Source organism: Rosa rugosa, chromosome 7 (genome assembly GCF_958449725.1).
Source record: "Rosa rugosa chromosome 7, drRosRugo1.1, whole genome shotgun sequence".
NCBI classification, from domain to species: domain Eukaryota; kingdom Viridiplantae; phylum Streptophyta; class Magnoliopsida; order Rosales; family Rosaceae; genus Rosa; species Rosa rugosa.
In genome coordinates this window covers 4,469,530-4,491,682 of record NC_084826.1, presented here as the reverse complement: position 1 = coordinate 4,491,682, position 22,153 = coordinate 4,469,530, and the positions used below count along the sequence as shown (strand labels likewise).

At 37.4% G+C, this 22,153-nt stretch overlaps 3 protein-coding genes across 4 annotated transcripts; 1 reads left to right on the top strand and 2 right to left on the bottom strand.

Moving 5' to 3' along the window:
- Positions 1–876: 876 nt before the first annotated feature.
- Positions 877–3,363, bottom strand: LOC133721381 (probable aldo-keto reductase 1). Its single transcript, XM_062147973.1, has 7 exons — positions 3,037–3,363; positions 2,694–2,864; positions 2,379–2,585; positions 2,096–2,268; positions 1,743–1,827; positions 1,469–1,637; positions 877–1,313 (listed from the first exon to the last, which is right to left on the bottom strand). Exons 1-7 carry the CDS (start codon positions 3,094–3,096, stop codon positions 1,105–1,107), a joined length of 1,074 nt encoding a protein of 357 aa, XP_062003957.1. The 5' UTR covers positions 3,097–3,363; the 3' UTR covers positions 877–1,104.
- Positions 3,364–8,598: 5,235 nt separating this feature from the next.
- Positions 8,599–14,874, bottom strand: LOC133721380 (long chain acyl-CoA synthetase 6, peroxisomal). Its single transcript, XM_062147972.1, has 23 exons — positions 14,654–14,874; positions 14,473–14,533; positions 14,307–14,384; positions 14,148–14,219; positions 13,969–14,050; positions 13,674–13,779; positions 13,518–13,594; positions 12,975–13,019; positions 12,779–12,865; positions 12,074–12,163; positions 11,861–11,940; positions 11,679–11,772; positions 11,203–11,291; positions 11,027–11,115; positions 10,698–10,827; positions 10,476–10,594; positions 10,113–10,236; positions 9,937–10,023; positions 9,686–9,789; positions 9,521–9,606; positions 9,259–9,345; positions 9,078–9,164; positions 8,599–8,972 (listed from the first exon to the last, which is right to left on the bottom strand). Exons 1-23 carry the CDS (start codon positions 14,763–14,765, stop codon positions 8,874–8,876), a joined length of 2,085 nt encoding a protein of 694 aa, XP_062003956.1. The 5' UTR covers positions 14,766–14,874; the 3' UTR covers positions 8,599–8,873.
- Positions 14,875–15,704: 830 nt separating this feature from the next.
- LOC133721379 (mannosylglycoprotein endo-beta-mannosidase) lies at positions 15,705–21,209 on the top strand. 2 transcript variants are annotated; one of them, XM_062147970.1, is made up of 11 exons: positions 15,705–15,961; positions 16,377–16,515; positions 16,671–16,895; positions 17,098–17,156; positions 17,508–17,556; positions 17,962–18,192; positions 18,339–18,508; positions 18,581–18,785; positions 18,981–19,649; positions 19,736–19,963; positions 20,213–21,209. In XM_062147970.1, the coding sequence occupies exons 1-11, from the start codon at positions 15,804–15,806 to the stop codon at positions 21,008–21,010; spliced, it is 2,931 nt and encodes a 976-aa protein (XP_062003954.1). In that variant the 5' UTR covers positions 15,705–15,803; the 3' UTR covers positions 21,011–21,209. The 2 variants fall into 2 exon arrangements, with proteins under 2 accessions (XP_062003954.1, XP_062003955.1); XM_062147971.1 differs by lacking the exon at positions 15,705–15,961 and having other exon boundaries at positions 16,636–16,895.
- The last annotated feature ends 944 nt before the right edge of the window (positions 21,210–22,153 follow it).

The window sequence follows — 22,153 nt, the reverse complement described above, 5'->3', positions numbered from 1 at the left end:
ACATGAAGAGGCCTAAAACATGCCTCATTCACCCAAGCCCAAAGAGCAGCCCAAAGAATGTGCTCCTCAAAACCCTAGCAGGTTGGCCCACAACTAGGCCCAGTGCACCAACCCTTACGCCACAGCATACGATTAGTCGCCACGCCATGCCACGGCCTCCACGCATACATTGCTGTCGACCCGTGCCGATTCTAGATGTTGCTGCACCGACCACCATCGCAAGAAAGACGCAGATCAAGATCCGATCCTCCAAGCACCGGAAACTCTAGATCGAACTAGTCCAACCTCTATGCGTCAAGGTCGCACTGAAACCATCGTCGCAACCCATCCTGCCAAGCTTCCAAGAAAGCAACACTCGATGAAAACATGCTCATGAGCCCAAACATCTAAGTGCCCGTCCGACAACAGTCCACATGCATTGGCAAAGCCAGAGGCTTGCCTAGACGCCACGTACGCGCCGCCTGACGAACGTAGTTGCACAAACACGAAGGTTGGCTTTGCGGCTGCGCTCTATGGGAACGTTAGGTTTTGTGTTTATGTTTCTATTTTTGTTATGTGATTAGAATGCATACTTATTTTATTACTTCGATCTAGATTGAAATTTAGGGGATGACATCCTTAGATTTTAGAGGCAAAAACTCCAATTTAATATTCGTGGAAAATACAAGCATGATTCACTACATAATTAGCTTAATCGCGATTATGGTATGCTTGGTTGCCTAATTCCTCTATCTCTAGGCCTCTTGAAGTCTTGATGGAAGTTAGTGACCCTTGAACCGGCAAATGCAACAGCATCACAATCCTTTTTTTTTTTTTTTTCAAACCTCGATGGAACGAGGATTATTTATTGAATGGGAAGAGTACATCAAAACCCATCAAAAAATTGAAGAGACATCCCTCTTCAAGAACAACCAGAAAACTACAAACTAGCGAAATCGAAAACTAGGAAGACCTAAACGATCTCTTATTACAAGCCATCATTTTTTTTTTTTTGGCAAGCCTCAACAAAGTGAGTAATTTATTGAAGATAAGAGAGAAACAAAAGTAACGAGAGAGAGGGGGACATGTAAACCAAACCCTCAAATAATACAAAATCCCAGTCATCTATGTTGGCTTCTTTTGATCGCATGGCTTGATAGCTTTTGGTGGTGTATCTGCAAACTGCCAAAGACAGGAAAGTAAGTAGTCTGGTAGCCTGTACCCTGCCGCTGCATTGATAGGTATTGCCTCAGATATCTCTTGTATATCTTCTTTAGATAGATTCACTCTCACAGAACCAACATTAGCATCAATATTTATAGTCTTGGTTGTGCCTACAAAAACAGGAGAGTTAAGTCTGTTGAGCTTTTAACTGCGAATGAAAAGAAAGTTCTGGTGACAATATTCATCAAGGTACATTTGCCTTAGTCTAGAGGAAATAATGTACCATTACGAAAAGAAGAAGTAAGAAAAAGAAATAGGCACACACCAAATATAGGTACAACACCAGGCACACAGCAGACATCGGGTTGATCAATGAGCCACGCAAGTGCTAGTTGTGCAGGGGTGCATCCATATTTTTCAGCCAAGTTCTGTACTTTACCTTGAAGGATCTTATTTTTCTTGAGGTTGTCTCCTTGACAACGAGGAGTTGAACGCTGATAACAAATATTGGCCACCAAATGAACATAAGCAGCAACACGAGAAAATTAACAAAGTGCAGGCTAAATCAGTCGATATACAAAATCAATAACATAGATTACCAAAAAGCTATCTTCAGGTAGACCATCTACAGCTAAAAATCCACGACCAAGGGGGTGGTATGGCACTATCCCAATTCCAAGTTCCCTACGTTTCAACAAACACAATACATAGAGGCACTTAACTTTAGTGTGTAAGTGTATATATCACAACACATATATGTGTTATGTAAACCTCCACCTCAACCAAGTAAAGGTTATTGTAAGCTCTACTAAGGACTTGAAAAACATTGACAACCAAACCGTGAGTATATGGAATACAAATCAGATTGAACACCAATTAGCAAAATTACCAGCTTAATTATTGAATGGAAGCAAGTCAAGTCCCACATTATAGCACTGTGAGATGAGGTTACCTGCAAAGTGGGACAAATTTTTCCTCAATTTCGCGACTCCAAAGAGACCACTCCATTTGTATAGCCGTAATGGGATGAACTGCATGTGCCCTCCGAATTGTTTCTGGACTAGCTTCAGATAATCCAATATATTTTATCTTCCCCTCTTCCACCAGCTTCTTTAGTTCCCCCATCTAACCTTGCCAAAATACAGGAAGTAGTTTAATTCAAAATCCAAGAATTTGTGACAAATGACAGAATAAACAATGGAACACATTAAGAAAGCAGTTAAAAGAGGGCTTACAGTGTCCTCTATTGGAACTGATGTGTCTACGCGATGCTGATAGTAAAGATCAATATAGTCAACATCAAGGCGCTTTAGGCTAGCCTCACAACAGGAGCGGACATACTCAGGAGTCCCATTAATTATCCTAGTTTCATCAGGCTCAATTCTTACAATACCAAACTTTGTAGCCAACTGAACTTTATCTCTAGGCAATTGCTTCAATGCCTAAAACAATTGTAAATATTAAGTTTTAGACAACACATCAAACATTCTATCTTTTTATGAAATGCATGCATGATATGTAATGACACTACCTTTCCAATCAAAACTTACCTTTCCAACTAAAACTTCATTGGTATGTGGTCCATAGAGATCTGCTGTGTCAAAGAATGTTATTCCTTTATCGAATGCGTGCTTGATGATTGATAATGCAAACTCTTCACTAACTACAGCTTCGTTGTATGTCCCAGTAAGCCGTCTACACCCAAATCCCAACTTGGAAACCTGCATGCAACAAATGAACTTAAATTTGCGAACAATTCATTATGCTAGGCTACATTTATTAGTCACATAATAAACTAATAAGAATGACAATCTAATCAAAGTTTTTATTTTTTGTTGTTGGTAATTACTTGCTATTGACACATAAAAACCAAAAATCAGAAATGAATTTCACCTCAAATCCTTGATTTCCTAGTTGCACTCTCGGAATTCGGACTCCCTCAACCTCAACCATTCTTCTTTTTCTTTCTTTCCTCTCTAAATGGTACTAAGTGGAAATCAGGACTTGGTATTTATATAACAAACTATAGGGATCTAGATAGCTAGTATACAATAAATATGTGAGTGTGGTTGGCCAATGATAAGGGGCATTAATGAGGCCTAAGATTTGTGGCTCAATGAGGCCTAAAATTTGTGCCTCAATCTTTGGTGTCATGTCATGTAAGTAAATATAATTTTTTGTTTTCAATCTCTTCCACATAATATATCTTGCCAAATCATATTCTTGCGATACCAATTTCACCCTTTTATATTTTCATTTAGATCTTAGTTGGTGAATGAATGACATTAATGAATTTAATTAGGTGACGAAAAAATATATTGCATGTTAATGGCAAACATTTATTATATACTAATTTAAGGGATATGTCTACATTCTTTGACCAATATTTTCTTCACTTAATTAAACTCTTTCTTATAAATTTTCTTTCCAAATAACGCTAATACATTGAACTAGCTAGGTTACAGGAAATAAGGTGAATGAATGACATTAATGATATTTAATTAGGTGACAAAAAAAATATTGTGTGTTAATGGCAGACATTAATTATATACTAATTTAAGGGATATGTTTACATTTTTTGACCAATATTTACTTCATTTAATTAAACTCTTTCTTATAAATTTTCTTTCCAAATAGCATTAATACATTGAACTAGGTAACGGCATCAATTTTTTTTTTTCAAACATCAATTAATTTAATTAAAAAAAAGTATTAATAAATTGAATTTGAAAAATACATAATGTCCAAATTAAGATGTAATAAAATATTCTATGTTAGTAGCAGTCATTCATTATCATCTACAATCTACCTTTAAGGAAAAAAAAAACTCAAATCTAGCGTCAATATATATACAATAAAACTTCGATAAATGAATGTTCAATAAATTAATAACCTCGATTAAATAATGAATTTCTCTGATCCTGACTTGGGTCCAGTGCATTTTTGTAATAACATCGCTAAATGCATAAGATAATAATTTCTAAACATTCTTTAGGACCCAGTGAATATATAAAGTAATAATTGATAAAAAAAAAATTTAAAAAAATCACAAAATATATTAATAATTAATTGATGAAATACATAAAAGAGGGGGCGGATCAATAGCCACCTAAATTATAGTTATTTTTTTAGAGAAGGGAGGTCAGAACTTTATTAAACTTTTGGAAATTACATGGAAATAGATTCAACTGCTAAAGCAGCTAACAGGAAAGAAGGAGAAGAAAAATAAAAAAACTCATGCAACTCAGTACAAGCTCTTGCTGCTATAAGGTGTGCAACCTTATTTGCACTTCTGTTAATATGAACCAACTTCAGATTAGATTGACTTTCCAACACCAACCCAAGATCCTCATATAGCCGACCCAAGACAGATGTATTAATTCCATCCATCCTAGACAATTGCCTCTGCATGATTTGACAATCTGTTTCCAAGAAAGCTGGAACAATAGCCACCTAAATTATAGTTATAATAATACTCAAATTCTAGATTATTAGATTAGATAACAACTAACAGTTGAATATCCTATTTGTTTATTTTTAATAAATGCATATTCTAAAATACAAAAATATATGATTATCATTTTTCCTTTTTTCTCAATTCTTCATTGGGGTCTTGACTACATGCCCAAATTTGGCCTAATAGGAACCCACTTACCCCACTAATATATTTGTGTGTCCACTCACCATATTTAAAGAGACAAAGACAATTTTACGCTCAACTCATTTATTAAATTACAATGTGCCACACTCTCTCTCCTACCCTAGCAGCAACTACGCCGACATCTCTCTCTCTCTCTCTCTAGACCGAGATGGCTCAAAGCACCTGAAATTATGGTAGCCGAATCTCTCGCTAGTGGCCAAGTCGAGGATTATCGGAATTGATTTCACATCCTCTTCAATACATTAAGTATGTAACATTAGATCCTGAACCATTCACGTCTAGTAGTATCTAAGGTTAGAGTCGTATGTTAAGTATGTACCAGCAGTCAAAACTACACAAATTTTAGATAGTATGGACAATATATAATGCACATTTAGCCATATCAAGTAGATTAAGCATGTCGAGCAGCGTACTAAAAATTAAGAGCATGGCGGAGAACTCAGGATGGTTAAAAAGAATCACCTTTATGCCTTCAGTGTTGGAGAAGAAAAGATCCCATATTAGAAAAGTAACAATAAAATATAATTTTATAAGTGGATGGATCACATCCAATTGTATCGAGGCATTTTGTAATTAAAACCTAACACCTAACATGTGGTTAAGTTGGGATAGTATTGGTACAATGGTGGACTATAGGCCACGCTTGTCACTGTTTAATATAGTATCAGAGTGGATGCCTCTCCAATTGCGACTCATATCTTCCACTGCTCGGGAAAGATTGTGGTTGTTGAAGAATGGACATGGTATCATAGTGGGTGCCTAACCAATTACGTCTCCTGTCTCCTCTCCAATGGGGATGGTATCAGAATGGACGCATTTGTTGAAGCCAAAAGAGATTGTGGGACGCATTTGTCAAAGACAAAAGAGATTGTGGACACATTTGTCAAAACCAAAAGAGATTGTGGCCGTTGAAGAATGGACACATTTGTCAAAGCTATGCTTGCATTTGTCGAAGCCAAAAAGAGATAGTTGGTTTAATAGATAGTCGTTGAAGAATGAATGCATTTATACATCCCACATGGGAAGAGAGGACCTTGCATATGAGTTTATAAGGGTTTGGGCTACTCCATCCATTGCCAATTAGTTTTGGATATGAACCCCATATTACTTTATCATGGTATCAGAGCGGGTTATCCCACATGTGCATGCCTCACGGTCGCACGGGCTCCACGTCACCCAAAGTTGTCCACGTGTATGGCTTGAAAATTCGTCACACATGTGGGTGCATGTTGAGAATATATACATACCACATGGGAAAAAGGGGACCTTGCATATGTGTTTATAAGTGTTTGGGCTACTCTATCCATTGCTAATTGATTTTGGATGCGAACCCCAGATTACTTTATTATTTGTCGAAGCCAAAAGGGATAGTTGGTTTAAGTGGGAGATTGTGGCCATTGAAGAATGGATGCATTTGTCGAAGCCAAAAAAGCCAACTGGCTTCAGTGAGCTTGAGATTGGGACCGAGGAGGGAGGACTCTGTGCTAGCTATAGAGAGAAGTGAATGGATTTTATTCATTGTATGTACCAAAAGGGATAGTTGGTTTAAGTGGGAGATTGTGGCCATTGAAGAATGGATGCATTTGTCGAAGCCAAAAAAGCCAACTGGCTTCAGTGAGCTTGGGATTGGGACCGAGGAGGGAGGACTCTGTGCTAGCTATAGAGAGAAGTGAATGAATTTTATTCATTGTATGTATGTTGAATAACACATTACTAGATACAAATCAAACTCGATCAACTAAGATTTTTCACGCATAGCTTGCACACTAGGGGCAATCATGGTCCGATTTTTAGAAACTTCTTTTAAGTGAGCACTTAATTTTCAACAACTGAACTGCTATATGGCCAGATACAAAACCTACAAAGGAATTGGTAAAGCAACACTTGCACCATACGATATATGGTTTCTTTACAGAAATTCACAACTTTGAAGAAGCAAAATCACACTCATCTCTAGGGAACATAAGATTGCTTGTACATTGGCATGATTCACAACATACTTGGCTGCATCAGTTCCTGCTCTTAGACCAATAAACTATTAAAGCAGGGTACATATCTACAAACTTGGAGCAACTGATTAGAGAAAACATATACATACCAAAAGTGTCGTATAAAGAAATTGAGATAAACGAATATGCAGAACAAGGATGATCAACAATCAACCACTCTGGTCTGTTTATGAAAAAAAGTCCCACACAAGCTCCCTTTGCAAGACAAAAATACTCTCATCAAGTTTTGCACTGAATAAGTTGTCATTGTTTAACATATAGGAAATTTACAACTTATTACTTAGAATTGGTACAAGTAGAAGCTATATCCCTATGGGGTCAGGATCCTGGGACACAATTTTACACAATTTTTTACACTCTTTCTAAGCCCTTGAGATTAAAAGCATTCAATCGCTCGGATTAATTTTGTAAATGATGTCAACATATTAAAAGATGATTGGACAAATGACGTGGCATCAAATTAATTAAAAAAGAATTAGATTACACTTTTCTTTTTATAAGAAGCCATAAAATGAAAAAAAAAATTGCAATGAGATGATCATAAGTGGTCGTACAGTTTGAACCATATATCTTGAGTCCTTAATTCTTTCTACCAATGCCTTCCACGGTGAAATTTCATGTTCCATTGGAAAATTAACATCCATCATCAACCTAGAGTTGGGTTCAAATCTTTTGGAAGGGAAGATCCCAAACTCATTGAGAAATTAATTACCCAAGAACTATGGAAATGCTCTCCGGTTGATCCTCCTGCTCTGTCATGATCACAATCATGAAATATGAGTGCCAAAATTCCCACCAAACAGAGCACAGATCCTACAATAGAATACCGTAATCTCTTGGGGAATTAAGATGTCTTGATTTCAATACTTGGACCTTGGAGAAGATGATGGAGCTATGCTAGGGTCTTCATAGTTTCTTTACTCTTTTTTTTCTAATCGTGTTCTTCTGTTCATCTAACTGCATTTTTTTTTTCATTTTATGGCTTCTTATAAAAAGAAAAGTTTAATCTAATTATTTTTAATTAATTTGATGTCACGTCATTTGTCCAATCATCTTTTAATATGTTGACATTATTCACAAAATTAATCCGTGCCATTGAATGCTTTTAATCTCAAGGGCTTAGAAAGAGTGTAAAAAATTGTGTAAAATTGTGCGTCCCAGGATCCTGACCCATCACTATGAGTTGGAAAATACTCTCAACACTCTTCTACTCTAGAGTTAAACTTGAGACCTCGTACTTAATCAATTGGCACTAGGTACGGAGCTCATAATTTGGTTTGTTGTTGATTTTTTTTCTTCTTTTCTTTCACATGTTTCTTTAGAATTCGATTGAATTTATATACATTAAAAAAAAAAGTACAATGATTCATTTAGTTTGGTGTTGAGTTTCACTGCGAGGCTATTCGTTGATCTTTTAGTACAAGGAGCATCTGGAAGTGCTATTCTGCAGAATTAGATCACTATCCTTGACATATGCAAGTGGGTGTATTTGCATGGAACAACTGCAGTTGGAAAATAGAAGTTCCTGGGTTGCCAAGTGTTTTTTGAATATCCAAGTTATACAAAAACTTGAGGAAACATTAGTAGAGCATCTTCAGACTCAGCATCTATCGATCGATCCTTGCTCAGGGTAATCTAAATTTCCTGAGGTCTGCCGTCCGCGTCAGTCGTTTTTATTATCTTGATAGAACACAAATACACAGTACTTGTAGTTCTGTAGAAGCCAGGATCTAGCATCCCTTTGATATTCAATTTGTTTTTGGTTTTTGATTGAAGACGATGAAAAAAAGAAACTGTAACGTACAGTTTATTTATTTGTGTCAATAATATTAATATATATTTCTTGTATACATTCCACATATATGATACAGTGAGATAAATTCCACCTGCATAGATGAAAATGGAGGACCATATTTGCAGACATAATGGAAGAGGTGTGGACCAGAACAAATCAGTATATCTGTCACTGAGCATAATAAGCCACAGTGCTCACTTGTTATTGCATTGAAAGAATGAAAGGGGCTGGTTATTTTGCTCCACGCTTCTTCTACAAATTCGGATCATCCAATTTTTTTCGTCACAACATCAGATATGGAAAGCTCAGAATACATGTTTGATATTGCTTTGGCGAAGTGTGCCTTTGCTTGAGGCCTCTTGATCTGAAAAAGTATTTCATCTCAATACACTGATACTAGAAGTCTCACAAATTTCAATATCCAAACACAAGATTAAATTCAAGATGACGAAACCAGAAGATAGTTTACCTTGAAGGTTGGAGTGAGAAGGCCATTCTCTAGTGTGAATGGTTCAGGAACTAAAGTCACAGCTTTTGCAAATTCAAAACCTCTCAACTGCAGTTGTAATTGAAGAATCAATAAGCAAAACCTTGCCTTGAACCGGAAGATAGTTATTTCAAGTAGTATATCTTGAGATAAGATAATTTACCTGAGCCTCCTTTCCAATGGCATCCATGTCAGCCAAAACAGCAGACCTTACTCTTGGATTATTGCACAATTGTCTGAGATATTCGTACTGCATCAAATGTAATTAGAGTCATTAAGTATGTACCAACAGTCAACACTACACAAATTTCAGATGGCATGGACAATAATGCACATTTAGCCAGATCAAGTAGATTAAGCATGATGAGCAGCGTACTAAAAATTAAGAGCATGGGGTAGAACCTAGGATGGTTAAAAAGAACTACCTTTATGCCTTCAGATGCAGCCCACTCTTTCAATACATCCGGATCCACTGCAACTATAGCTACTAGACAGGACTTGAAGCTATCACCTAAAAGTAGATGGATAAAATTAGCAAATAGAGCATACCAGAGAAGTATGGAATGCAAAGAAAACTGTAGTCTTCTTACCGTATACAAAACATTGAGCAACAAATTGGCACTTGGCATAGACATTCTCAATCTTCTCTGGTGCTACATACTCACCCTGTGCCAACTTGAAGATGTTCTTTTTCCTGTCAAAAGAGGTTGAAAAAGAAGCTAATATTGGATTTTCTCTAGTCTTCACTGATTGAAGTTCAACTGGAAAATTTATAACATCAGACAGTTCAATTTCAATTATACCTTGTAATTTAAATTAATAAGTATTTGCAAGATCTCACCTATCAATGATCTTAAGCCGGCCTCCAGCTAACCACAAACCAATGTCTCCAGTATGCAGCCAACCATCAACATCAATTACTTCTTTCCTGCCAATCAACTGGGCAGTCAGCCAAGGTAAATTCAACAATACTAGTTCATATGTCTATGATAACAAGAGTAGATGCAAGTTAGGTACGTCTGGTTTTCATCTTTGTAGTAGCCTTGGAAGACAATGGGACCCCGGACACAGATTTCCCCACGAGGATATGGCTGGTCCTCAGAAGTGTAATTCATTTCAGGGACATCGACCAGTTTTACTTCTGAAACAAAGAAATAGGGAAAGCTAGTGAGCTAGCTAGGGTGACATATAGAAGAATCTGGAATAGGACACTTCAAAACCAGAAGTCAATCAACCTCTGTACATATGATTCCAATTGTCGTGGATCGTGATCTATAGAACATTTATTCAACTATTCATGGCATTCCAATGCAATTGCCAACGTCAGCATTTACACACACACAAAAAAAAAGGCTATATTTGTATGGGTTATCAACTCACCACAGGCTGCATTAGGGGAACCAACATGGCCAATTAATGTGTCACCCTCATCGGTCATGCTTATGACACATGAAGTCTCTGTCATACCATATCCTTCAATTACTTCACAACCAAAGCACCTGCATTTTGGTAACAAATGAAATGGAAATGATATTGCCATATTGGTCTTTGTTAACAAAATGGCACCATAATAAGTTGCATCCTACGAGATAGTCAGCTTACACCCTAAGGAAGTCCATGACATCAGGGGACAAGGGTGAAGCACCAGATGACATTAAACGGATTCGTCCTCCAAGCTTTGCCTTGATTTTATTAAATACCAATCTGTCCCACATTGGTGATGATGTTGAACCTGAGTATTTGTATAACATAGAAATTGTATGTTATAAGGTGACACTTAGTATGCATGTCTTGTACACTTCTGTTGTATCTCGAAAGATACAGTGTATGTACACTTTCTTTTTTCTTTTGATTTTGCACACACGAAATCGTACTTAAGATAAAGAGTGTCATGCTAAACAATGAGAAGATCTAGTTATAAGTGTATATACCACTCATCACGGACTGCTTCTTAGAATTGTAGGCGGCTCTGAATAGTCTCTCCTTTAGAATCCCAGATGTTTTAACAGCATTTGTAACTCTATGATGACCAAGTGAATCAGCTATGACAAAGGGATGATGGCATGAACAATAATAAAAATTATCATCAAGCAGCAGTTTTGATTACCCAGCATATATTTGATTGTACAACCGCGGAACACTGGCAAAAATTGTAGGTCTTAATGCAGCCAGGTCATCCATCAGTTTCAGATTGTCCTGTAATTGATGAAAGAGCCATATGTAGTATGCTTTTGTATATGAAATAATTCAAAGATTATCAACTTTCTGACATATCAAAATATATACGTAACAAAACTTGCTCTTGTAAGGTGGATCGACTTTCATAGAGACCTACAGATAGTGTTTAGATTTTCTTTAAGTTCCACTATCCAACAGGCAACAGTATTTTATTTTTGTAGCGAACAAAGATCTTGATCAGTATACATGAAACAAGAAAATAACACGAGTTCATCAGATTCTACATGCAATTACCTACTGCAATACTATAGCTACAATTTCCAGAGCATGATAAGTAAATCAATTTGGTTGAATGTAGTCAGAGAGTTGCATGTGGAGATAACGATTCTTAGAAAAGTTACATACCCCCTGGTAGAAACCACAAGCACCACCGTAGTACAGTAAGACAATTTGATTAGCTCGCTCATAGATGTGTGCTAAAGGAAGATAGGATATGTAACTGTGGACATATAAACAGTATACTTAAACATTACAAGATTCATAAAAATCTGACATATAGTAACTAGTAATTAATATATGGTACTCACATATCAGATGAAATGAATTGCAATGCACGAGTGAATCCAGCACAACTTGAAATTAAGTTTCCATGAGTCAACACAACACCCTTTTGTGGGAGGGGCAGGAAAGAAACAAGTTTAGTACAAGTAACGAGGTACATAATGTACTTCAGCATAGGAATATAGAATGTGCTTCTGCACCAGAAACTGAGCATAATGTCTCACAAGAGTGAGCTCTACCTTTGGTGTTCCAGTTGTACCGCTTGTGTAGCAGATGGTTGCAACATCTTCGGGATTAGGAGGGCAAAGAGGCTGTAGACTACTGCGGCCCTAGAAGAAAACCATTTAAAGGTGAACACATTACACATAATGTGTTTTTTTTTTTAGAGATTAATTTAAGAACAAGAAAACTAAACAAATAGAGAAGGGAATTTGGAACTGAAATTGCATTTCAGATTAATGATTTGGCAGATTAGATAGTCAATGGTGGTGTAAATCATTCGTGTATAAATATTTAGTGGAACGCGAACATTTGCGATATAAAGAAGAGCAAATAGCAGTATCGGGATGTGACAGAAAGAGGGGCAAATAAGATTCATAATATGAAAGTTTAGAGTATATTAAGTGAATGGAGAGCATCAAAATGTATACTAAAAAGAAGGGGTAACAGTATTGGGATGACAGAAGACAGAAGAAATCCAAAAGGCCAGCATCACAGTTTCACCAACATAACCATGTTCAACTTCTCAAAAAATGTCTTAAGATTCTTGAATCCCATCTCAGAAGGTCAAACCAATATCGACACAATGATCAATGTTTTTCTTGTTTAATGATTAATAATCACGAAATTAGATGATCAACTAGACATTGTAGTTTTGTCAAATGGGAACCAAGTGAAGAAAGATATCAGATAAGATGATAAGTTAAGAGACAGAAGAAATCTACCTGACTGAGAAGCTCTAAATATGACATAAGTTTCACTCCAGTTATAGATGGAAGGGAACGCAAGTGTTCATCTACCCCTCCCACAACCTAGATTCATGGAAAAAAGCAAGGTAAAAAAGATCAGAAAACTCATTACATGGATCAGCTGGATCTAAGCTCTAACAAGAATAAATAATAAGGTTTCAGAAGTACGGACCACTATAAGAGCTACAGATGGGATCTCGGAAAGGAAGCTTAACAACTGCAAGTTTTAGGAGAATATTAGATATAGTAAATTTGGAAGAAGTAAACAAGTTTCTTATGACGAGAAGTAGAAACCATATACAAACACAGGTAATCAGCAATCATGGTCCAGTTTCTATCAACTTCTTATAAGTGAGCATTGGTTTTCCAGCTTCCATAGTTTCAACAGCTGAATTGCCATATGGCCAGATATAATACCAACAAGGAATATGCTGGAAGAAGATTTTGAATAATCAAGGAAAAGAAAGAAAGAATGCATCTTTGAAGAATTAATGTGCAAAGGAAATCTATGCAAATTGAGAAACATGTACAAGTTCATTTGACTGGCGAATATAAGGAACTAGAGTTTTAGTGCTCTTCAAGATTGTGACCAATTAAGAAAACATGTTAGAAATGTAGTTTGCAGAAAAACTTGCACCAAGGTAAAGCAACACTTGCACCATATATGGTTTCTTTACAGAGATTCACAGCTTTGAAGAAGCAAAATCAAACTCACTGATTTCAGATTCTCTAGGGAACAAAAGATTGCTTGTACATTGGCATGATTCACAACATACTTGACTGCATCAGGTCCTGCTCTTAGACCAATTAATAAACTGTTAAAGCAGGGTATCTACAAACTTAGAGCAACTGAATTGAGTAACATACATACCAAGAGTATCGTATAAAGGAACTGAGATGAACGAATATGCAGAACAAGCATGATCCACAATCAACCACTCTGGTCTGTTTATGAAAAAAAGTCCCACAGAAGCTCCCTTTCCAAGACAAAGACAACCTCATCAAATTTAGCACTTATATGTAGTCTATTAATATGTACAAAACTTACAACTCAATACATAGAATTTGTTTGAGTAGAAGCTAAGTACCAAAGCAGAGAATTAATATGAGTTTTGCAAAGTTTATGAATGAGTCGCTTAGAAATTAGAATCCAAGTGTCTACTCACTTTTTGTATCCCATTTAACCGTAGGCCGGAACCTAATGCTTCCCGAACTGTTGCTGTTTCTCCGTATGTCATCCATTTGTACCTGCTTGGTTAATGAAGACACCAACTTATATGTAGAACTGTCATGATTTACAATTAATCGATCGGCTCAAAACACAACAAATAACCAACTAACTTACTCTCCAACAGTTCCATCAGGCCGAATTCGTGTACCCAAATACTTGTGATCTATGAAAGTTTCAGCCGAACGTCTGCATCCTCAAAATTAAGTTCCCCACCATCAATATTTTCACTAATAACATGCACAGACTCCAACATTAAAAGAACATAATCCTTACGCAAAGTTGTCGTGCAATGTCCCAATCTCCGGATGCTTAGCAAAACGAGTTACAAGCTCGAAAGGCGATCGTGCAGATCTGCAGCCAAACCCCAGTTACTAGTAACATCAAGTTATTAGTAAACATACAAGGTAGCTTAATTAGCTGTAAGGTCCGAAACTGTTACCTGTACACATTCCATTTTCCTGTTTGTAACTTCTCGGGGAGTACTACACTGTAGCCCTTCCCTGCTCAACACGCAACATACAAACTAAATCCGTCGACTTTCGACACTTTGAGATCGTGTTCAGATTTCAGAACCGTTGTTGGGAAAAATGGAGCACGAAAAGGTAAAGTTGTGATCATACCGTGAGCATAGTCGCCGGCGGTGATGTTGGCCTGAAGGAGGGGTTGAGGATCGTCGGCGGTGGGAGGGAGTAGGTGGGACTGAACGGCGTGGAGGCGACGCTGACATTCCATTATGATCGCGGGGAAAATGGGTGGGAAAGTTGGTTATGACGGTGATTAAAGGAAAAAAGAAAGCACGATTTTCGAGGAGGACAGAAGTAAGTGATTAATTAGGATTAGGTCTGGAATCTTCGGTCTCCAAAAGTCTTTATTTCGTGAAACAAAAGAACATCGTGTTGACTGTTGAATATCTCCGTACCTAGATGCATTGTTGGCATTTAATATTTCATACATTTGAGGATTTGCCTATTAGTAATTGTTTTTTTTTTTTTTTTTGAGGAAGAATTTTCTTGTTTACTTACATCGTCTCTATGTTGAAGGACTACAAATGTCGCTTCGATATTAAGTTCTTGACGGTACGCGGCTTCTACTATCTAGGAAGACGTCGCTATATGATGTTGAATTTCACTTATTTTTTAGTATCTTAGAAAATGTAAATATATATATATTTTTTTTTTTTTGAAATAAAGGGCTGGTGCGGCTGCCCTCAAGCCTTGATTAATGAAACTGTCGAATACAAGGGGGGGGACATTGAGCCTAAACCCCATATTACAATAGGCACCTAGAGAACAACCTGAAATAATATCATGAGTCTCTACAAAACAATTGGCTTTGGGACATTAGCTATCAGTAAATTTACATAATTTAGTAGTAATAACATGAAAGAAGTAACATCATGACGTTGTTTGTCAAAAACCAGACCAATGTTAGAGAAACATTTTACATTTTACATTTCTCTTCCATATATATGGTGGCCTAAATAAATAAATAAGGGAACTGAAAAAAAGAAGAAGAAAAAATTCAACTCAATATAGTAACGCCACAATGATAGTGATCGAAGCGCGGTAAAATCAAAATCTAGTTGTGAAAGCTGTAACAGCAACAACCGCCGTAAAAAACAAACAGACACCTCGCAATGGCAAAGGGCCCATCTTTGTCCCAATATGGCCTCTTCTTCTTCTTCTTGCTTTGTCTCATCGCTGAGCTCTCTCAATTTCCACAAATTTCCGATTCTGAGCGAGCTCAAGTGTCGGTGGCGCCTAGGGTTTCATGGCGGCGGTTGCGGCGATCGGGAAGACGAAGCTGCACTCGGGCTGGCTCGGCACCCGGGACAGGGATGTCACCGTCACCGGCGTCCAGCTCACCACCACTCACCCTCCGTCTCTGGGCCCCAACTCTCCTTGGGTTGAGGCCGTCGTTCCGGGAACGTAATCTCTCTCTCTCTCTCTCTCTCAATTTGATTCGAATTTGGAGTTTCAGTGATTCTGAGTTTGAATTTAGATTTTGAATGTGTTTTCTTTAAATCAAAATTCAGGTTTGGAGTTGAAAGAGTGGATAGAATGTACTTGATATAACTAAATGCAGTGCATTTGGAATAGATCGATCCATGTGCAAAGAGTGTCATTTTCAATCAATTTGTGTTCTTAGACTTCTGATTCAAAGCTGTAAAATGTATGGATTTTGAACCCTTTTTTTTTTTTTTTTTTTTTTTTTTTTGAGGTAGCCGAAAGGAACTGCTTGAAATGATTGAGTTGTGGATTACACATATCGGATGTTTCAGTCATGAAAAGTCTACATTTTGAGTTATAATCAGACTAATAATTATGAGGTTTTCAATGATAGTGTTTTGGCAACCTTGGTGAAGAGCAAAGAATTGCGGGATCCGTTCTACGGCATGGAAAATGAGTCAATCATAGATATTGCTGATTCAGGGAGGCAGTGGTACACATTTTGGTACTCTACAACCTTTCAGTGTAAGCTGGTAAGTGATGCATATAAATGAAAAAAAAAATGCACTTTGAGGTTGTGTTGAGGTTATTTCTCAATAGTTTGAATGATTACTGTCGATGTTAATCTTTACTTTCCTTGGCATTGTGGTTAGGAATAATGTTGTCTATACACTTGGCCCTTTTACAGTCAGGTACTCAGCACCTGGATCTGAATTTCCGTGGAATCAATTACTATGCAGAGGTATATTTGAATGGGCACAAAAAGGACATCCCAAGAGGGATGTTTCAAAGGCATTCTCTAGATGTCACTGATATAGTACGTGACGGTGAAAATTTGCTTGCTGTTGTCGTTTACCCCCCAGATCATCCTGGGAGTATTCCTCCTCAGGGTGGGCAAGGTGGCGATCATGAGGTACATATCTACAATCCAATAAAGCTCATTGATTATATACATTCCACTACATTCTCAGTTACAGTTTTTGCTCACCAATTTCTAGTTTTCAGAACTACCATAAAGTGCTGGATCTCGCATGATGACTTTAAACAAATTAATTTTTTATGCAACGTGCCAATGTGCAAACTAAGGTCATTAATTATTTGAATTTTAATTTCAGATTGGGAAAGATGTGACTACACAATACGTGCAGGGTTGGGATTGGATGTGTCCTATAAGGTGATTATGTTTTACTAGTGAGAATGCACCGTGTTTCGTTTTGTATTTTCTGGTCATGTGGTGCTTTTCATCTTCCTTCAAGTAAGGAATTCCAGAAAACTTGTCGGCGGATTTATTTTTATGTCAGCTAAAATGAGACCAAAGACTATTGATTGATGTCCAGGAGGAACTGCAATGTAATTGAGTTGTGATGCTGATAAGATACATCAATTTCCAGTGTATCTTGTTGTGTAATTGGTCTAGATTTTTCTTCTCTGTGCTTGTTACCAGTGCAAAATCTTCAGAAATTGTTATATTGAGATTAGCAGCACAAAAAAATCTCCATTCTAATTGAATTGTATATCGTTACAGGGATAGAAACACTGGCATATGGGATGAAGTGTCAATTTATGTAACAGGGGTGAGTTTTATTTTAAAATGCTTCACTTACTGTCATTGGGTGACGTTTCTTTGTATATATATCACATTTCTTGTTGTTGTGTAAGATAATAAAATTATCTCATGGGGTTGATAATTTGTTTTGTGTTGAGTTTCATTGAGAAGCTGTGTTGATCTCCTTGTACTAACAAATTACGAGGAGTATCTGAAAGTGCCATTCTGCAGAATCAGCTTACTCTCTCCAAAAGTATATGCATTCATCATGACACATATTGAGATATCTTACAACTTCATGTTAAGCGTCCTAGTTCTATACTTGATCTTGATTTTTTTTTTTCTTTCCCTTTTGTCTCGGATGCTAGTTTCAGTGTCATTATAGAGTTGGTTACAGTAAGTTTGAATTTTGACTAATTACTATTTGCTGCAGCCAGTGAAAATATTAGATCCCCACTTGGTTTCATCATTTTATGACAATTACAAGAGGGTGTATTTGCATGCAACGACTGAGTTGGAAAATAGAAGTACCTTGGTTGCCGAGTGTTCTTTGAATATCCAAGTTACAACAGAACTTGAAGGAAACATTTGTTTAGTCGAGCATCTTCAGACTCAGCATCTGTCAATCCCTGCTGGATCGCGGGTGCAATATACATTTCCTGAGGTGGGTGACAGTTATGTGTTTTTACTATCTTAATAGAACACAGTACTTTATAGAGGCCAGGAGCCTTTCTTTGATATCCCATTTACTTCATTTATTCCTTTTCTATTTCACTACTTGTGTCAGTGCTAAAGAGTATAATTTGGCAGCTCTTCTTCTACAAGCCAAATTTATGGTGGCCAAATGGTATGGGAAAGCAAGCCTTGTACAATGTTGTTATTACTGTTGATGTAAAGGGATATGGAGAGTCTGATTTGTGGAGCCAATTATTTGGATTCCGCAAAATCGAGAGCCACATTGATGATGCCACCGGTGGAAGGTAATGCACTTAGGACTATATATGTGTAGGATATTTATTGTTTTTGTGTGACCTGTACGTTCTACTCTTCAGGTTGTTCAAGGTCAATGGTCAGCCTATTTTCATTCGTGGTGGTAATTGGATATTGTCAGATGGCCTCCTACGGCTTTCAGAAAAGCGTTACAAAACAGACATCAAGTTTCATGCAGATATGAATTTTAACATGATCCGATGTTGGGGTGGTGGACTGGCTGAGAGGCCAGAATTTTATTATTACTGTGATATTTATGGCCTGTTGGTAAGCTATCCTTCTCTCTCCCTCTATCTTTTGCTCTTGCTTTCAGTGCGCATCTCTAGGGAAGGAGGCTAAGAAGACTTGTTACTCTGTTAGGTTTTTGGTTGTCAAAATTAAATGCACAGGTTTAGAGATCTATGGGCCATGGAATTAGTTGGGTGAATCTGATGCATACTGCTTCTGATTTAAATTTTTTAGGTCTGGCAAGAATTTTGGATTACTGGAGATGTAGATGGACGAGGTGTCCCGGTATCAAATCCAAACGGTCCACTGGACCATGATCTTTTCTTGCTATGTGCAAGAGATACTGTCAAGCTTCTAAGGAACCATACAAGTCTTGCTCTTTGGGTGGGAGGAAATGAACAAATCCCACCCGATGACATCAACAAAGCTTTGAAACAGGACCTCAGGCTCCATCCACATTTTGAAAATTCCATAAATGGTAGTGGTGAGTATGTTGAAAATTTGAAGTCAGTGTCAAAGGATCCAAGCCAATATCTGGATGGTACACGCATTTACATACAAGGATCGATGTGGGATGGATTTGCAAATGGAAAGGGGGACTACACTGACGGCCCTTATGAAATCCAAAATCCTGAAGACTTCTTTAAGGATGATTTTTACAAATATGGGTTCAATCCTGAGGTTGGTTCAGTAGGTATGCCCGTTGCAGCTACCATCAGAGCGACAATGCTTCCAGAAGCATGGCAGATCCCTTTGTTCAACAAAGTTTCCGATGATTATGAAGAAGTTCCAAACCCTGTCTGGGAATACCATAAATACATACCTTATTCAAAACCAGGCAAGGTTCATGACCAGATTTTACTCTATGGGTTTCCAAAGGATCTTGATGACTTTTGCTTACAGGTAACAGGTTGTTTATTAATCGGGTGATTTTGGATGATGAACACTATCTCTGATTTGACTATTTGACTTGCTTGAACTCATCTCAGGCTCAGCTTGCTAACTATATTCAGTATAGAGCTCTACTGGAGGGTTGGACTTCCCGCATGTGGAGTAAATACACTGGTGTTTTGATTTGGAAAACACAGAATCCTTGGACAGGTCTTAGAGGTCAATTTTACGATCATCTTCTTGACCAAACAGCAGGTTTCTATGGCTGTCGCTGTGCTGCAGAGCCAATACACGTCCAACTTAACTTGGCTACTTATTCTATAGAGGTAAGCTCTAGAGTCGCAACAAAATCATAACAACACTAATCAGTGCATGCAACTATGCAAGTGTGCTCTGGTTCTTCTCAACATACTGAAAGGCAATCAGTGAAGCAGGAAAAGTTTCATTGTAAAGAAAAAGAAACAAAAAATTGCCCCCAAACATTGATCACCTCTAAGTGGAGCATCTTTTTATCTTAAGCTACTATAAGTCTAGCATAAGAATTTGATGTTATGTTACCTTCCTGGACTTAACAGGTTGTAAATACTACATCAGAGGAATTATCGGACATTGCTATTGAAGCATCAGTGTGGGATCTGGATGGAACATGCCCATACTACAAAGTTCATGAAAATCTGTCAATGCCGCCAAAAAGAACAGTACCGGTTGCTGAGATGAAATATCCAAAATCTAGAAACCCAAAACCTGTGTACTTTCTTCTTCTCAAACTGTATCACAAGTCAAATTTTCGCATTATCTCCAGGAACTTTTACTGGTTGCATCTTTCTGGTGGGGATTACAAGCTGTTAGAACCATACCGAAAGAAAAGAGTTCCACTCAAGATTAAATCCGAGGTCTTCATCAAAGGAACCACCTACGAAATGCACATGAATGTGAAGAACACATCTGCGAAACCACCGCCTAAAACTTTAACCTATCAGAATCATTTCACCCCTAAACTTGGTGATGGTGATTTTGATATCCACTCGGTGGACCCTCAACCTGATGGAGCAGACGAAAAACATGAATTTGGTTTTCTACAGAAGATATACAGGCATTTTGCGAAAGAAACTGATGGTTTGAGGGTTGCTGAAATCAATGGCTCTGATGTTGGTGTTGCTTTCTTCCTTCATTTTTCTGTTCATGGAGTAAAGAAGGACCATAAGGAAGGAGAAGACACAAGAATTCTTCCTGTTCATTACACTGACAACTACTTTTCACTGGTGCCAGGTGAGTCCATGCCCATCAAGATCACTTTTGAGGTCCCTCCTGGTGTGACCCCCCGAGTTACTCTTCAAGGATGGAATTATCATGGTGCCCATAGAGTCCATTGAGGTGTTTAGAAATTGTCATCTCGTCTTTGCTGCTTGTAGTACTTGAACTATACACATAAGTCATCAGTCGTATCTTATTCACTAGTACCGGAAAATGTTACAGACTTACAGCAACCTCTTCTGTCATATGGATGATCGGAATAAAATGCAGATATAAATTGAGAAAATGGCCCATGTGGGCATGTTTATATCTTTTTCATTTTCTATCAATTTAAACTCAACTTTAAAGTAAAAAGGCGTAGCAAGTCATTTCAAACCATATCTCTATTTCTCAATGCATTCTCTTTACATTTAGTCTAGATTCAAACCAACCTCAGTAATATTTTTATTTGCTCTATGATTTGTCATATGATTGTTAGAATGAAATGAATATGTAATTAATTTGAGAAACATTTACCAAGTTTATCGGAAGCTAAAAATCCTAAAATTATTGTCACTCTTTAAATTTACTTTTTTTTTTCTTACTGGGAATTAGTTAAATACAATCGCCTCTAAGACAGTCATGTCCTAGGCGATCAAACAGAATGGCTCTTGATACACTAGGAGGAATCCAAGGATTCCAAACCCTCTCTCTATTACAGTTCAGTCCTAAATGGGCACAGAGGTCGGATGTCTTCTTATGTTCCTGAAAGAGCAGTCATTTCTGGCTTTCCAGATTTTCCAGCAGGTTATGAGAACTCTCATGAAGAGATTCTTATCATAGTTTTTCCTCAGAAACATAGCTTTAAACACATTTATGTAGCCATCACTCCAGTTAAATGGAGCATTCAAGTTGATGAGTCTCCAGACTTCCATTGTAAAGGGGCAATCACCAAAAAGGTGATTTGCAGTTTCATTGTCTGAGTTACAGAGTGAGCAACTATTGTCATGTATGAGATTGAATCTGAATAACCTATCCTTGGTTTTTAATCTTCCTCTAAGCAGAAGCCAGCTAAACATTTTAACCTTGCGGGGTATATTCAGTTTCCACATCTTATTAATAAGAGCTATCTGAGGATGCTTTTCAGTTATTTTGCATTGTAACCAAGTTGCAGTTTTAATTGAAAACTTACCATTTGAGGCTGGTCCCCAAAACAGAGAAGTCCTCTTGGTTGTTGATTGGAATTGGGATGCCTTCAATCTGTTTGACTATCTCCTGATCAA

What these genes read in the sequence shown, in the direction of transcription:
- LOC133721381 (XM_062147973.1), bottom strand. Translation starts at nt 3,096, where the DNA reads ATGGTTGAGGTTGAGGGAGTCCGAATTCCGAGAGTGCAACTAGGAAAT. An exon ending in TAGGAAATCAAGGATTTGAG is followed by an intron (nt 2,865 to 3,036) that starts GTGAAATTCATT and finishes TGTTGCATGCAG; the next exon opens with GTTTCCAAGTTGGGATTTGG. An exon ending in AAATTTGTCCCACTTTGCAG is followed by an intron (nt 1,828 to 2,095) that starts GTAACCTCATCT and finishes GTTGAAACGTAG; the next exon opens with GGAACTTGGAATTGGGATAG.
- LOC133721380 (XM_062147972.1), bottom strand. Translation starts at nt 14,765, where the DNA reads ATGGAATGTCAGCGTCGCCTCCACGCCGTTCAGTCCCACCTACTCCCT. An exon ending in CCTGATGGAACTGTTGGAGA is followed by an intron (nt 14,051 to 14,147) that starts GTAAGTTAGTTG and finishes TTAACCAAGCAG; the next exon opens with GTACAAATGGATGACATACG. An exon ending in GGTTAAATGGGATACAAAAA is followed by an intron (nt 13,780 to 13,968) that starts GTGAGTAGACAC and finishes TGTCTTGGAAAG; the next exon opens with GGAGCTTCTGTGGGACTTTT.
- LOC133721379 (XM_062147970.1), top strand. Translation starts at nt 15,804, where the DNA reads ATGGCGGCGGTTGCGGCGATCGGGAAGACGAAGCTGCACTCGGGCTGG. An exon ending in GATTGGATGTGTCCTATAAG is followed by an intron (nt 17,157 to 17,507) that starts GTGATTATGTTT and finishes ATATCGTTACAG; the next exon opens with GGATAGAAACACTGGCATAT. An exon ending in TTGATGACTTTTGCTTACAG is followed by an intron (nt 19,650 to 19,735) that starts GTAACAGGTTGT and finishes AACTCATCTCAG; the next exon opens with GCTCAGCTTGCTAACTATAT.